A 14733-nucleotide genomic window follows, 5' to 3' on the forward strand; every position below is an offset into this window, starting at 1 on the left:
TACCACCGTTTTCACAAAATTATTAAGCAGCACAACTGTTTTTTTTTAACATTGTAAATAATGAGAAATATTCCTTGAGCTCAAATCCGCATATTAGAATGATTTCTGAACGATCATGTGACACTAAAAACTGGATTAATGATGCTGAAAATTCAACTTTGCCATTGCAGGAATAAATTACATTTTAAAATATAAATTGTAAAAAATAAATAATAATAATAGTAATATTTCACAATATATCATTGTGAAATAGACCGCAAAATGTATACTGACCGCAACATTTTGAACGGTGGTGTACATATTGTTTATCCAATGTTTAATCAGTAATCAGGAATAAGTATTTATAAAAGTATTATGTTTTTTTATGTGCAAACTCTATTAAAACATTGTTTTAAATACTTGGATTTCAGGAAAATCAGCGGGAAACTTTGCAAGAGCACTTTTATGAACTTTCAGAACAGTTCTAGAGTGAGACACATCAAACCTGTAGATCCAGTTCATCACTATGACTACCCTATTATCAACATTAAGTCTTTATCTTTCAATTATAAAAACGGAGACAATGGCCTCACACACACACACAAGCCCGCACGCATAATTCTGATTACTTTGAATGGTAATCAGATCCAAAACTCCTCTGACTGCAGGTTCAGCTCATGATGGAGGGAGGATGTTTTCTCTGTATCTGCTCACTGACCCACTCTAATGCACTAACTGCACTAAATTAGCATGCCATTATTCTGAAATTAAAGTGGTTCTCTGTGAGAGTGAAATTTCTCAGGAGAATTTTCTCAGAGGATCACAAAGAAATATATTGTGCAGTTAAGCGTATGTTCACGCCATGTTATCCTGTATGTAACAGGAAGTATTGGTGTATTAGTGTCACCTGCACAGGTGTATCAGGGTCCATCTCAAATGCGGGCACCCTGTCGGCCCATGGCAGGAAGCGTCTGGAATGAGGATCTAAGTAGAAGTCAAAAACAGAACCATGGACAGGAAACTTCACACTCTTCATCTCTTTGATCCACCACTGGCTGAACTCAGCCCGATAGTCATGGAGCTGGGAGATCAAAAAAGACAACAAAAATAGAGACATAAAAACATACAGAAATTAGTACTGTAACCATTTGGAATATTACAGTAAATTAATTTGTATTTGCTACATGCCCTCTTTTGCATTCTTTTTGCATAGTAAAATAAAACCTGTAGCTGGTTTGCCTTTTTTGCCAAATAATTTGATCAGATTACCTTACCTTAATTAAATTAGAATACCTTAACCAAGTTTAGTGTTTTGTTCTTCCCTCGTATTTAAAATGTAAAAAAAAATCTAAAATATTTTACTCATATTTTGATTGTTTAATGGAACTTGTATGGTCATTAAAAACAAACATCCCCTCCGGACATCACTTTTGGCCACCCACTACTGTATATATTTCATGTTTGGAATAATCTTGCAATGAATTTTCTACAAGCATAAGGATTTTGTTTTTCAATTCCAGTTGAACAAAACACAAAAACCCATAATACCTGATCCTGAAATGTGGCTCCACCAAATGCCCACACACAGGCAAACACAAAGTATGTCTCATAGATTTCTCGTGGAGAGTCTGCTGGAATGTTCTCAGGAGTTAACAGGCAATGCAACAGGGAGCACAAAGTCTGAGAGAGAGAGAGAGATGTCAGTAGAGATTTGAACCAGAGTATAGACCTATATGAATGAGTGTATCAGTGAGAATGGTATACCTGAACCATGCTGTTCTCAGGAATAGGAATGATTGTCTTAAACGAGTTTCTCATTTTTTCTATACAGCGCGGGACATATTTGTCAAACAGAATGGTCAGGTGTGCTCTCTCGGTTTGTCTCTCCCTCCGATCAATCCAACTCGTAACATACCTAGACATGGATGAAAAGAGGTTGTTCACCTAAGTCTAATCCTTCACAAATGTTAACCACTGTGCATTAGATGGTATGCATTTTGAATTGAGTGAAATTCTCACAGGTTCCAGCTAAGCTCTTGAGGATTGATGTACAGGATGCCAGCTCGGGACACGGTGGCAGGAGTGGCATGTTTCAGGTGGCTGATCTCAAACAGTAGTCTCATCGAGGGGGTGAGTGGGATACGTTCATTATTAGCCAGAGTAAGAACCTGCACAGACATGCTCAACATGACTACATCAGTGGCAATATTCATAATTCATCATTTGCTGCAACAACTTTGTCAAATTGTATGTGGTTTTGTTCAGTGGTGTGTTTAAATATTTCAACATGTAATGTTAGTGCTTCAAATTAATCAGCTGAATGCAAATGTCCCCATAAAAAAACATGCACAAACTGTGCAGAGTACCTTGTTGTCATCCATTACAGTGTTGAGAGACTCAATCCACATGGGGTCAATGTCTCCATCCAGAACAATCCACTTCGGCCCCGAGTGAGAGTTACTGGCTTGATCCCGCATGAAATGTGACAATAAACCTGCCACATGAAAAGATTTACAATCTCAAAGTCTTACCGGGGAGAATGGATCTCATGTCTAAACAGTAAGTTATGTACTGTGAATTGGACAGGATCAGCTCTACAAAACATTGGATGCTGATGTACCATCTTTCCATTCCCGAGTGGCTGGATGAAAGGATCCAAACAGTTCACCACTGCTTATTGCTTTTGGGTTCAGATCGTTCCGGAAAGGCTTCCTTCCCATGTTGAAGTAGGTTTTGTGAAGAGTTCTCAGAATCTGTTTCAGAGTAGGCCTGTCACGATTATTACATAATCATCTGATCATGATTATCTGCATATTTTCTGTGCTTATTTATTTTGCTGTGATTATTGCTCACTTTAAATTTACTAACTCTTTTTATTTTAATATTCAAAACTCCAGGGAAAGTGAACTATGGGAAACAGGTAATAGTTTGTATTTATGTGGAGTGTCTACTGACCTGGCTTTTTCCAGTCCCAGCATCACCAACCACAAACACTGATTGATGAACAGACAAAAGCTTCTCAAGCTGAACAACCTTTATATATTATCATTAAAAAGGACAAAAACAATAAAATAAGAGGTTAACCAGAGATCTAAAACAGTATGATAACTTAATGTTAAACACAAATGATGATGTAGTGTGCGAAGAGATTCTTACTTTCAGAATAAATGTGTCCTCAGGTTGAAGTTTTAAGTCTAGACTCGTCTGTCGGACTATCTGCTCAAATGCTGCATCAGTTTGCCTTTCCACTTCCAAACCAGGGAACAAATCTCTAATCAGACCGAGGAACACCGGAACGTCTTCCGAAACAATCTTTGGCATGTTGAAATCTCTTAAAGCCTGCATCAACACCTTCATAATGTAACAAAGTCAGAGTGTCAAAACCCATGGCTGCTGGATCTATAGAGTTAAACATCAATCACATAAACACATTTCCATCACCTGATCTTCTGGTCTAGTCCGATCTGCTCTTTTGAGAGCTCCAGCAACCACCAGGACGGGTTTGACAGAACGCAAACCCCAGTCGTAGTGATCCTACAGCAGAGAATATATGTAGTTTATAAGCAGACACAAACAGGACAAAAGTGGTTTTTCTGTACTGCACCTTCACGGGTCAGTGTACCTGTTTAGAGAGCAGCTCCTTACAGAGCCTGTAGAGGGTTATGAACTTGTTGCCCAGAATCTGAGCGCTCTGAAATCCCTCAGACATCAGCATGATCTCACAGATCAGCTTCATGTCAGGAACCACCATGGCACACGGCCTGCAAAACACAGCAATCATATGGCATTCATGAACTCATCTATACGCTGCTGACACTGCGTTTAGAAAGAGGACCTCATCTTTTTTTACACAGCATGTGACATTAAACACAACTTGACACGATGTGTGCTAGTTCGTTTTGTTGTGCAGCTGGTACAAACATCTTCAATCCAGACTTTTACATTGTTTTTGGCTTGTCATATTCATTAATTTGAGTCCATTTTGATTTGACTAAATATAGCATGTACAATAAATATAGCACGGCATGTAAAAATAGTTGGTCAACCTAACATTTTAGTTGTCCATAATTGTAATATTAACTGATAATTATGTTAATAATCCAATAAATAAATAAAAAATTATAAACATTTATTAACTTTTATTCGGCAAGGATTAATTAATTCATTGATTTCTGAAGGATCATGTGACACTGAAGACTGGAGTAAAGGCTACTAAAAATTCAGTTTTACCATCACAGGAATAAATGAAATAAAATATGTTAAAATAGAAAACGGTTATTTTAATATATGTACACACACACACACACACACACACACACACACATGTTGGGTTTCCCTATTTTATGGGGACAACACACACACACACAGTAACATTTTGAATTTTCAGCATGATGAATATCTTCATTGATGATCAAAATTTTCACTCCATAAAACACACTTTAGCTAATTTCTTTTCTGGTTTGGTAATTTTTTTCTAAATGTATATCTTTATTCGGATCAAGCTATACCTGAAAAGAGCTTTGAGGTTCTCTGGTAGCTCAGTTCGTCCAGCATATCCAGGGTTCATTGTGATGAAGATCCCAACAGAGGGTTTCAAGCTAATCTCTTCATCTAGGAAGAGAAACCTACAGAGGACAATGGGTAAAATGGGTAAAACATGGCAACAAGTCATGTTAACTATTAAGAAGATCTAAAAAAAAATTAAAAAACGTACCTTTTCCTCTTGTTGCGAATGGCATCCTGTATGGTCTTCACCTGTACTGCCACCACAGACAGCACTTCCACAGCTATTCGGTTAAATTCATCAAAGCAGCCCCAAGCTCCAGTTTGTGCCAGGCCTTTAAAGATGTTCCCTATGGACTGAACACCAAAACAAGTCATGGAAACATTTCAATGTGTGCTCTGCTAAAGACTTAACAGAACCAAACCAACATTGGTTAAGAAGAAGAACTTCCAAAACATCAGCCAACTGTAATAAAGTTTCAAACAGAGCAGTCATTGATTTCTTTCAATTAAGAAGCAGAATCCTATTCGGCAAAGTAATTATATGCTATGCATTAGGAGCTCATCTGAACTGAGAATACACTCGTAATTGTGCTGTGGTGGGCTGAGTCCCATCTCTGCTGGTATGTCTACCTTATAGTCCATCTGCTCAGAGCAGTTGAAGACGTACACCATGACCCCCAGAGCTCTGCCCAGGTCTTTAGTGGTTTCAGTCTTTCCTGTGCCAGCCGGTCCCGCTGGAGCACTGCTCATACTCAAGTGTAGAGACTGAGTCAGAGTTATATAGCACCTGCAATTAAAATAAGCAAAATCAAACACTGAATGTAAGGTGGCCTTATAATAATTTCCATTAATAGCATTAAACATTATTACATGCAGTTTTGGGGGTAACACATTACAAGGAATGTGCTTTGAGTAATCAGATTACTTTTTTGATGTAACAAGTAAAGTAATGCATTACTTTATACATTTAATTGACACAAATATTTTAGCTACTTTTTTTATAAACTAATGCATGTTACTTTTTAGTTTAATTAATTTGCTTAAACATTTGTTTAAACAACTGAATTAAAATGATCTTCCTTCACCAATACGTAGTCGCTTCATACATGCGCGGGGAAAAAAAAGTACAAAAGTAACAAAATATATTACTTTCAAAGAAAGAGTTGTACAGTAGGTAATATATCCCGTAATGTTGATATCTTTTGAATGGCATCCATAGCTCTAGGGGGCAGGACATATTATAAGTACTATAATAAATATAAGTGTCAGAATATAATATTTTAAATGTGTTTTTTTTTTTAAGAAAATGAAGGTGTATGTTATATAGGCCATGTTGCAAAAAATACCTTCTCAGTAAAAAACACATGCAAGGCCTGGAAGACAGCGAGCCTCACAGCCAGATGAGAAAAAGTATCGCAAAGGTAACGTGATGCATTACGGTCCATAGAAAGTAACCAAGTTATGAAATTAGTAACTTTTTTTAGGGAGTATTGCAATAATGTAATGCAGCAGCTTTCCACAACACTGATTTCATTATATGATGAAAAACAGTAGTTACGTTCAAAATGCGATACATGTCATGACTCATGAGACGTTGATTCATGTGTTTTAAGGTTCTAATAATGTTAAATTACTTTAATTGTTGTTCAAAGTTATCTGGTCTTTAACAACAATCTCATAAAACATTAAAATATTTATACATTGTTCATGTGATGGGTTTTTTCCCGTTTGTTGTAGTTCATGTTCATCTAATGTTTTTAAGCACTACACCTTTTTTTTAATCATTTTTTGCAGAGAAGAGAACACAAGACATATTTATGAGAAACAAACAATGGATGCAATTTTTATATGAAATATACAGGCAAGCAGATATAATATATTTTGGCCCTGGGGTGAAAATAAACTCATAAAACATTCTTTTTACATGCACATTTTTTTTTTTTTTCAAATGTCATAAACATCTCAAATCACTGTATGTATTCTGATTAACAGCATTCTGTGGTGGAAATGATGGACTTTCAAACATTTATGTTATAAAATGGCAAACTCTTTTCACTTGCTAAAGCCAAGGGGGTAATCCACCAGCCGGAAACTGAAGTCTCCCCGGGGACAGCCATTGGCTAACAAGCCTTCACTTGCTGTTAGCATTCCATTGACTCCCATTCATTTTGGCGTCACTTTGACAACGAATAACTTTACATCTGAGGCGTTTAAAGACTCCATTTGTCCATTATTTATTTCTAAAGAAACACGACAATGTATAAAAGACTCCATTACCTTGTATCTTACGTTATGGCCCCGTAGAAGCAGTTTTTGTAAAAACAGGCTAACGATTGCGTCATAACACGCGACTATGTCGCACAGTACAGAAATTACCGTATAGACAGAAGTAGAAGCTCGCGCATAATCGGGGGGACGTGGAGGCATAAAGTCAAGGGAGAAGCCCATAGAGAGTCATAAAGTTGCTCCTGCTGCTAGCTCATGGACAGCTAATACTCACGCTCTCCGGCTCTGCAAGATTCGGAAGGGAATGATTCAGATTCCTCTTGGCACAGCTACTAGAAGACGTACAACTGTCAGACAGGTTGCTCACATCACATCTACGTCGTCCAGCTCAGTTTGAGCCTGCGCAGTGCGCTTGGCAATCAGGAAGTGAGTGCTTCTAATTGACTTCACTTTTCTCCGTTGAAGTCTATGGGGTCGCTGTGTCCATTTCTTTTACTGTCTATGGCTAAAGCTAATTTCATAGCTAGCATGGTATGTATAATGTATGCGCAAAAAAGCGTTTCACACTTTTGTTTCATAATTTGACAGAATAGGCTATGTGCACAAGCGTAATTTCGAACTTCCGCTATTGTCAGAAGTCGGCATGTCAGTTTCCGGTTTACGGCTGTTCATCCGCTATAAACGAACAAGATGAGTGCTGCTGTTGTACGAAAAAAAGAGTTGTTAAACACATCTAAGTTTCTAAGAACTGTAGGTGGATCTATCATCTATCTATCTATCATCGTTTGCAGTGCGTGTTGCGGTGCAGGAGCAACGCGCGCTATAGTACTTTCACATATGATGCGTTTGCAGTGAATAACTGATCCGCGGCTGTACCACAAACACATACTTACTTTTTTTATTTAAAATCCAGAAGTTGTGCTGCAACTTTTATTTCAAAAAAAGTTGTCAGCATTGCGATTCTCTTTGTACACACTCTTTAATGGATGTATACACGTTTAAACACAATTTAAACAACGCAAGTTAGGGCTATTATTCCATGCATTACTTATATTAAGTTGCTCAAGCAAGTGGTCAAATTTACTATATTAAAATGGCAAATATTTTAAATTAAAACTTAAAATGGGCAAAAACAGCCGACTCACATGCCTTTTCTTTTGCATTTAAATTGTAATAGCCTACAATAGATCTTGCATGTCACAAAGAACTTGTTTTTCCACCTCCACGAATGAGACGAGTGTTGTTCATTATGTCGCCTTAATTGTAGTTTTCCTTGATTTACCCCGGTTTTCACAGTCTTCAGATGACTGTGAAAAATAGTAGTACCGGTATATTAAATGCATTTATGGTGAGATTACTACATTTTATTTAATGAAACGCATTTATGGTGAAATTACTACATTTTCAGGTCAATCTTTGTGCATTTTGACCACGAAACATGCGGTGTCACTTTAATGCAGCACAGCAGAAATAGATTCGGTGCAGAAACGATCGCTGCACTGCTGTTACGTGCCGCATCTGAAACGGTGTGAAAAGTGAAAGCCCTAACCTGTTAACATGGTGCGTTAGGAGCACTGCTGTGTGCCACTTTGCTCTGCTTCAAGTCGCTAACAGCCATTTGAGCTTCCAACGCTTCCCGAAAAACACCAACCTTCGTGCGCAGTGGCTGCACAAAATAGACATTTTGGGCGACGAAAAAAAAAAAAAAAATTAAGTATGTGTTTGTGTGGTACAGCCGCGGATCAGTTATTCACTGCAAACGCATCATATGTGAAAGCACTATAGCGCGCGTTGCTCCTGCACCGCGCACTGCAAACGGGGTATGTGTGAAACGGGCGTTAGATGATGGATCCACCTACAGTTCTTAGAAACTTAGATGTGTTTAACAACTCTTTTTTTCGTACAACAGCAGCACTCATCTTGTTCGTTTATAGCGGTTGCGGATGAACAGCCGTAAACCGGAAACTGACAATTTCCGTTTCCGAACAGCCGACTTCTGACAATAGCGGAAGTTCGAAATTACGCTTGTGCACATAGCCTATTACAGCTGAACTGGAAATGATGCACAATATAAATAATATATTTATTTACCTTGATTTTTCTGTGTTTTCTTCATTCTCCCTAACCATGTACACTTGTTTTTTTTAAAGAAAAACTTTATTAAAGGAGAATTGCGGAAGAAGCACGCTTGCACGCTCGTTGGCCGCACTAGATAAGGCTCTTTTTATTTTTTAATTTTTAGAGTTTCTATGGGTGTCTGGATTGTGCTGGAGGCTGGTCGCTTCTTTCCGTCTGCAGAGTCCATTTGAAACACTACTGCTAGTGATTGCCGCTGCTTACTAATGGCTGCCGTACGGATGTAAGCCCAAGTAGACGAGAACGCGCATGGCGTCACATTTTGTGAATTTTCGCGCCAATTCGGACCCGACTCCTCCACACACAATTGAGCCTACAGGCTGATAGAGGCAACCGTGGTGGACAGTCAAGGTGTCATTCTTTCTATTACATTATGGTTGGCTACAAATGAAAACTCTTATCTTAAAGATTTTTTTAAGTAAAAACCTACACATAGCCCCTTTAAGGGCCTAATTGTTGGTCATTGTGGAAACTATAGTCCTGAGGAACAGCTGCAATTTGTGTAAAAATAACTATGATTATTTAAATAGTTTATAATAATATGATGACTTTGCATATTTTAAGAGTCTGGGACAATGGTAAAACAATAAAATCTATATTACCATCATTTGAAATCCAAAAGAAAAAGATGAAGGCATGTAAAAAAGAAAAGAAAAAAAAGAAGTCTGTTTTAAATTATTTGTTTATTAAAACAATTGAAGAAATTTATTTTCATATATGCATATTTGAATGTACATGAACTACCGGTCATTTTAGTAATGGCTTATCCATATTATAAAGTGTTACTGTTCTATTGTGTTTTATATTTGTTCGTTTTATTATTTCCTTTTTCCCTTGTATTTGCTTTATAAAACATTTTCTTGGAAAAAAACAATTATAAAAAATGTATCAATAATAATATATTCTGTATAGTATTACCAAAAGGTTTAACATATCAAAAGAGTTCACGTTAGATAACAATAAATAAATGAATAAAAAAGAAGTTCTAGAGTTGCTCAGAGATCATTAGCTGATAAGGTACCTGTCTGTGAGAGGTGTAATGACCAGACGAGGTGTGTTGCCAAGGTATTCGTAGGAATAACGAAACTGGGCGTCGCAGATGTTGATGAAGCAGTGGTTTTGCTCCTCATCCCAGCTGTGGCGGAGCTGAGAAACCCAGGCGAATGCCTGAGCACTGCTCACCTGCGTAAAACAGCCTCAAACATTTAATGAAACTACTCTAAATGCTCCCAACTCAATTAATTAATCAATTACTGCTTTTTAATTTAAAGCCCATTAAAATAATGACTGATGAACTAAATGATTTAAAACAAGGAAACAGAACATCCTTCAGTCAACATGATCATTATTTACGAACCGCAGAAAACATGACCCAACCTTCTGAGCGATGAGTTTGGAGACCACATCTCGGGCGTGAACATCTATGGTGCACAGGGTCATGATCTTCTGCCTGTCACCCGGGTTCAGTTCCCCCAATAACATGTTTATCAAGGAGTTTAGCTGGGCAATCTGGAGAAGCAGGGCAGATACTTTAGAGTTTCAGAGGGCACAATGATGGCTTGTGAGAGCATACAGTGAGCTTTGTGGCCCCTGCTTACAGTAATTATATCAATTTACATGCCAGAGAGAAGTGGATGGTAATAACTGCGCTGACAGGGACTCAGGGTCATGTGTTCATCAGAGAAATCCCCCCACGTTTATGGAGCAAGGTCATATATTCCAGTTGGGAGGCCAAATAAGCACAGAGCTCATTTATCAATGCTGGGGGGAACTGCAAGTGTGTAAGACTGTTTGACTATGAATAAGAGCGGCCAGCTGGTGTGTGTGTGACAATGAATGAGAGTGCTGGGTCAATATATATGTGTGTGTGTGTGTGTGTGTGTGAGTTGGGGGGAGGCGGTTAATAGGCGATATGGTGGATCCTTGTCACAGACAGGCAAATGAGATGTAATCTTCCTGCCTGTATTTGGTGTAAAAGCAGCTTAGGTTGTACTGCATTTATCACCCCATGCTGTCTGACAGCAACTCCAATCAGGGGCTTGAAGGGAAAGAGGCAGATTATTCAAACGCCGGCCAAGGACGCGCTAACCTTCCCTGCGTTAGATGACAGATACTGACGCTGCAGGGATGATATGGACGTGCTCGTGGCAGTCTACACGGATCAGCACTATTCGCTTCATCATAGTTACAATGAATGAGTGGAGTGTGTTTTCAACGGCTTCATCATTGCCTAGTTCACACTACAGATGCGCTCTATCTGTGCTTGAAAAGTAGGGAGTCTAGCACTACCTAGAAAACTAAAAGGTCTATTTACTGTAGGAGGAAGTGACTTAGGATCTGTTACACTATAAATCTCCGGTTCAAAATTAAAAAAGTGTTTTAAGAGTCATTTGTTTCTGAATCGCACTACACTGGTTGCGCTGTATGTTTTTGATTCTCTAAAAAGAACCAGCTCACTAGAGTCATTTGTTCATGAGTTGCACTACACTGGTAGCAATGCATGTTATTCGTTCACTAAAAAGAACCGTCTCATAAGAGCCATTTGTTCATGAAACATACTTCACTGTATGTGTGTCTTTAAAAATAACTGACTCATTAGAGTAAGTTGTTTGTGACCCGGATTACACTGGTTGCACTGTATGTTATTGATTCACTAAAAAGAACAGGTTCATAAGAGTCATTTGTTTGTAAACTGGACTACTCTGACTGCTGTACCTAAATATTGCCTTATAAGAGTCAACGTTTCAGTGTCAACATAACTGAAAAAGACATCTCGATTGTGAACAAGAATCTACTCTATGTCATTCATTTAGATGTGTAAAAAAGTGTGCAATATCATACAGTACATAAGATCAAATGACCTGTTTCTTGTTGTAGTCTCTGAGTGCCGTCTCAAAACCCTCAGCCAGCCGCTCGAATGCTAGATTCACGTCGGCGGACCACCAGATCTGAGAGGCGGTGAGGACCACCTGAGCCGGCAGCTCCAAGACCCAGTGTTCCCGCGGGCGTTCCTCACACACGACCACGGCCTCGGCTATGTGCCTCCTCAATCCCTCCCTCATCACATCCTCCAGACAGTTAAGCCAGAGCTCAACCTGACAGAAAAAACTCACTCCGTAAAGAATAATCTGACAGATTACTATTATATCAGGGCCAATTATGCATACAAAATATTAAAAAACAAAACAGACCAATAAAAATACTTCAACTGACCATGTTTTGTAAATGCTGGGAAATCCTAATTGCTAAAAATTCTTGCTAAAGTTATTTCTACCTGCATGTATATTTCATCTGGTGTATCTGTAGTTTTAATGATGTTGTAGTTTTAATGATGTTTAAAACATTTTATTGTATTTCATAGATATCTAGATAATCTAATACTTATATTAATATTTGATGTAATATTTAATAATATTAAAAATTAAATATTTTTTAATTGTATTTTATATACAAATAATATTTTAGATGTTATTGTAATATTTATATTAATATTTTATAAAACAATTTTTTATATTCTTTTAAAATCTTTTTTAAAAAGTTACAACTTTTTAATATCCGTGTTTGATTTAATTGGATGCTTTTGCGGGGTTTACCGGTCCAACGCAGTCACATGGCGAATAAAATGAAACATATTCTCTGTCTCTGCTGAACATTCCCACCGCTGATGTGGCCTTTCCCCCCTCCTTGTCAGAAAACTCCAGATCAGTCATACTGTCAAACAGCTTACCCAAGTGACGGGTAACCTAAAAAGCAATGAACCATAAAGCATTACTTTTCACAGAACAATATATTGTAGACAGTACATCCGTGTACAAATGAATCAATCTGCGCAGTTATGTAGTTATGCATATCCATAGATAATGATATGATTGTGGATATATTTGCAATTCTTATTATAACTGAGGTACAATGAGAACGAGATGAAGCACTTTGACCCTGTTCTGGTTGAACGGTTCAGGAGAAAACCTGCACATATGTGGGAGGATCGGCTCAAAGAAGGATGTAGCCAGGGTTAGAATCAATCCATCTGTAGATCTTTCTTTTTTTTATCATAATGATATTTCACAGAGAAGCACTGCCCTTGGAATTATCACAGTGATGATGAAAAAGTTTAATCACAGAGATAAAGGTTACTGTACGCAAATGAGAAGAGAGATGGGGAAGTATGGTACAATGTAAAATATATTTCCATGAATCTCAGTCACATCATTACAAATACCAGGAGAGAATGCATACTTTATAGTTGACCTGTTTATGGATTACTGTAATACTGAAATGAGCTGTATAATTAGAGAAATCTGAAACTAATTAAACTTTCAAACTGACTCAAACTAATAGACAGACTGTTATATAAAGTTGAATCAAGTTCAACTTAACTCCTAACTTTTAAAAGCAGTACCTGTCTGGGCTGTCTGCCCTTGGAAAGGATGTCCAGTAAGTCTGCTGAAGAGACGAAATAGAATCGCGGGAAAGCCATTCTCTTTGTCTCCAGGTATTTGGCTAAAGCTTTCTCACATACAGCAAGTCTAGGATAAATAACAGGAAATCAACAGAATTATTAATGCATCTCTCTTGAAACAATGCGTATCCATGCACACTTCTTAAAAACAGAGTTTACTGGAAAAAAGTAACCTTAAAATTTCACAGACCTCCTTTGCAGATCTTCAAGCATCGGTAGAAGATCGGGCTTGTTGGTTGCAGTAATTACGTTTTTCGTTTTGCCACTTTTGAGCATAAGGACCTTCACACATAAACAGACAAAAGTAAATATATGTAAATATTTACATACCTGGTAGATCCATGTATCTACACTGTAAAAATAACAACATCTTTGTGCATTTTACATGGAAAAATCGCATTAAATAAAATAAATAATGTACACAATAAGTGAATTGTGTCAAATTATTAATTTAAAATGTTAGTGAATATTAGTTAAAGACACTTAATATTAAGTGTGTCCATTTAATTACATTTAAGTATATTAATTTCATGGAAATACCTAAATTTTATTGGATTTTTACTCGTATTTACCCATTTTCTCCATCAGCAATTAAATTCAAAGTGGTTTAAAGTGCAATGAACTTAATTGCAGGTTGTAACTTTGACAAGATTAATTTTAAAATAGAATTATTATTTTGATAATAATTATTAAAATTGTACTTATATTAGTACCAATATAAACCTGTAATTCAAGTTTTACATAGTATACATACACTGTAAAAAAATTTTTCGTAAAATAACGGTAAAAAGTCTGGCAGCAAAGTTGCCAACCACTTACCGTCAAATTACAGTAAAAAAACTTAAATTATTTTACAGAAAAATTTTGTTTTTTGAAAACGGATATTTACCGTAAACATTTTCTGTATTTTTACAGTCAAACTGCTGTAGAAAGAAAAGAAAAATCTGTATAAAAACTTACAAATATTGCAGAAATACCTTAAAATTACATAATTAAAACAAAGACTTCTGTTTTAATACAGTATTATTTGGTATATTTTTAGGATAATCCAATCCATCTACAAGAACTCCTTGTCAAAGTAAAGACTTTTCTATGTAAAACACACAGAAAATGTTGTATAATTACCTTCAGATACCCTAATTTAAAGCCTAATACCAGTATATTGATCGATTTAAACTTTTATTTCATGTCATTATTCAATCCATTTACAGTAAATTCCTGTTAAATATTGGTTTTATCCTGTACAAAAAAACAAGATCTTGTGATATTAAGTTTCAGAAACATATTTTTAACAGTTATTGCTTTATTAAAACATTATTTGACAGTAATTACAGACACATCTCCAATAAATTTACAAGCTTTTACCATTAATGTATGCAGGTTTACTTTATATAAAGATTATTTGACAGTAATAACAAGCAACTCTC

The 14733-nt window shown here is 36.8% G+C and overlaps 1 protein-coding gene across 1 annotated transcript in view; it reads right to left on the reverse strand.

The window, feature by feature from the left end:
• Positions 1–14733, reverse strand: part of LOC130070137 (dynein axonemal heavy chain 11) — an 82732-nt gene that overhangs the window by 47392 nt on the left and 20607 nt on the right. The window contains exons 27-45 of the mRNA XM_056234426.1: positions 13497–13588; positions 13247–13373; positions 12441–12590; positions 11709–11942; positions 10225–10356; positions 9869–10029; positions 5116–5272; positions 4694–4839; positions 4488–4604; positions 3602–3740; positions 3421–3513; positions 3136–3330; positions 2935–3012; positions 2600–2732; positions 2346–2473; positions 1999–2147; positions 1744–1894; positions 1528–1659; positions 887–1060 (exon numbers count right to left, since the gene is read on the reverse strand). Coding sequence (XP_056090401.1) covers positions 887–1060; positions 1528–1659; positions 1744–1894; positions 1999–2147; positions 2346–2473; positions 2600–2732; positions 2935–3012; positions 3136–3330; positions 3421–3513; positions 3602–3740; positions 4488–4604; positions 4694–4839; positions 5116–5272; positions 9869–10029; positions 10225–10356; positions 11709–11942; positions 12441–12590; positions 13247–13373; positions 13497–13588 — 2688 coding nt within the window. The remainder of the gene's footprint in view (positions 1–886; positions 1061–1527; positions 1660–1743; positions 1895–1998; positions 2148–2345; positions 2474–2599; positions 2733–2934; positions 3013–3135; positions 3331–3420; positions 3514–3601; positions 3741–4487; positions 4605–4693; positions 4840–5115; positions 5273–9868; positions 10030–10224; positions 10357–11708; positions 11943–12440; positions 12591–13246; positions 13374–13496; positions 13589–14733) is intronic.

This window comes from Rhinichthys klamathensis, unplaced genomic scaffold (assembly GCF_029890125.1).
Source record: "Rhinichthys klamathensis goyatoka isolate OS25496 unplaced genomic scaffold, OSU_Roscu_1.1 h1tg000395l_1, whole genome shotgun sequence".
NCBI lineage: Eukaryota > Metazoa > Chordata > Actinopteri > Cypriniformes > Leuciscidae > Rhinichthys > Rhinichthys klamathensis.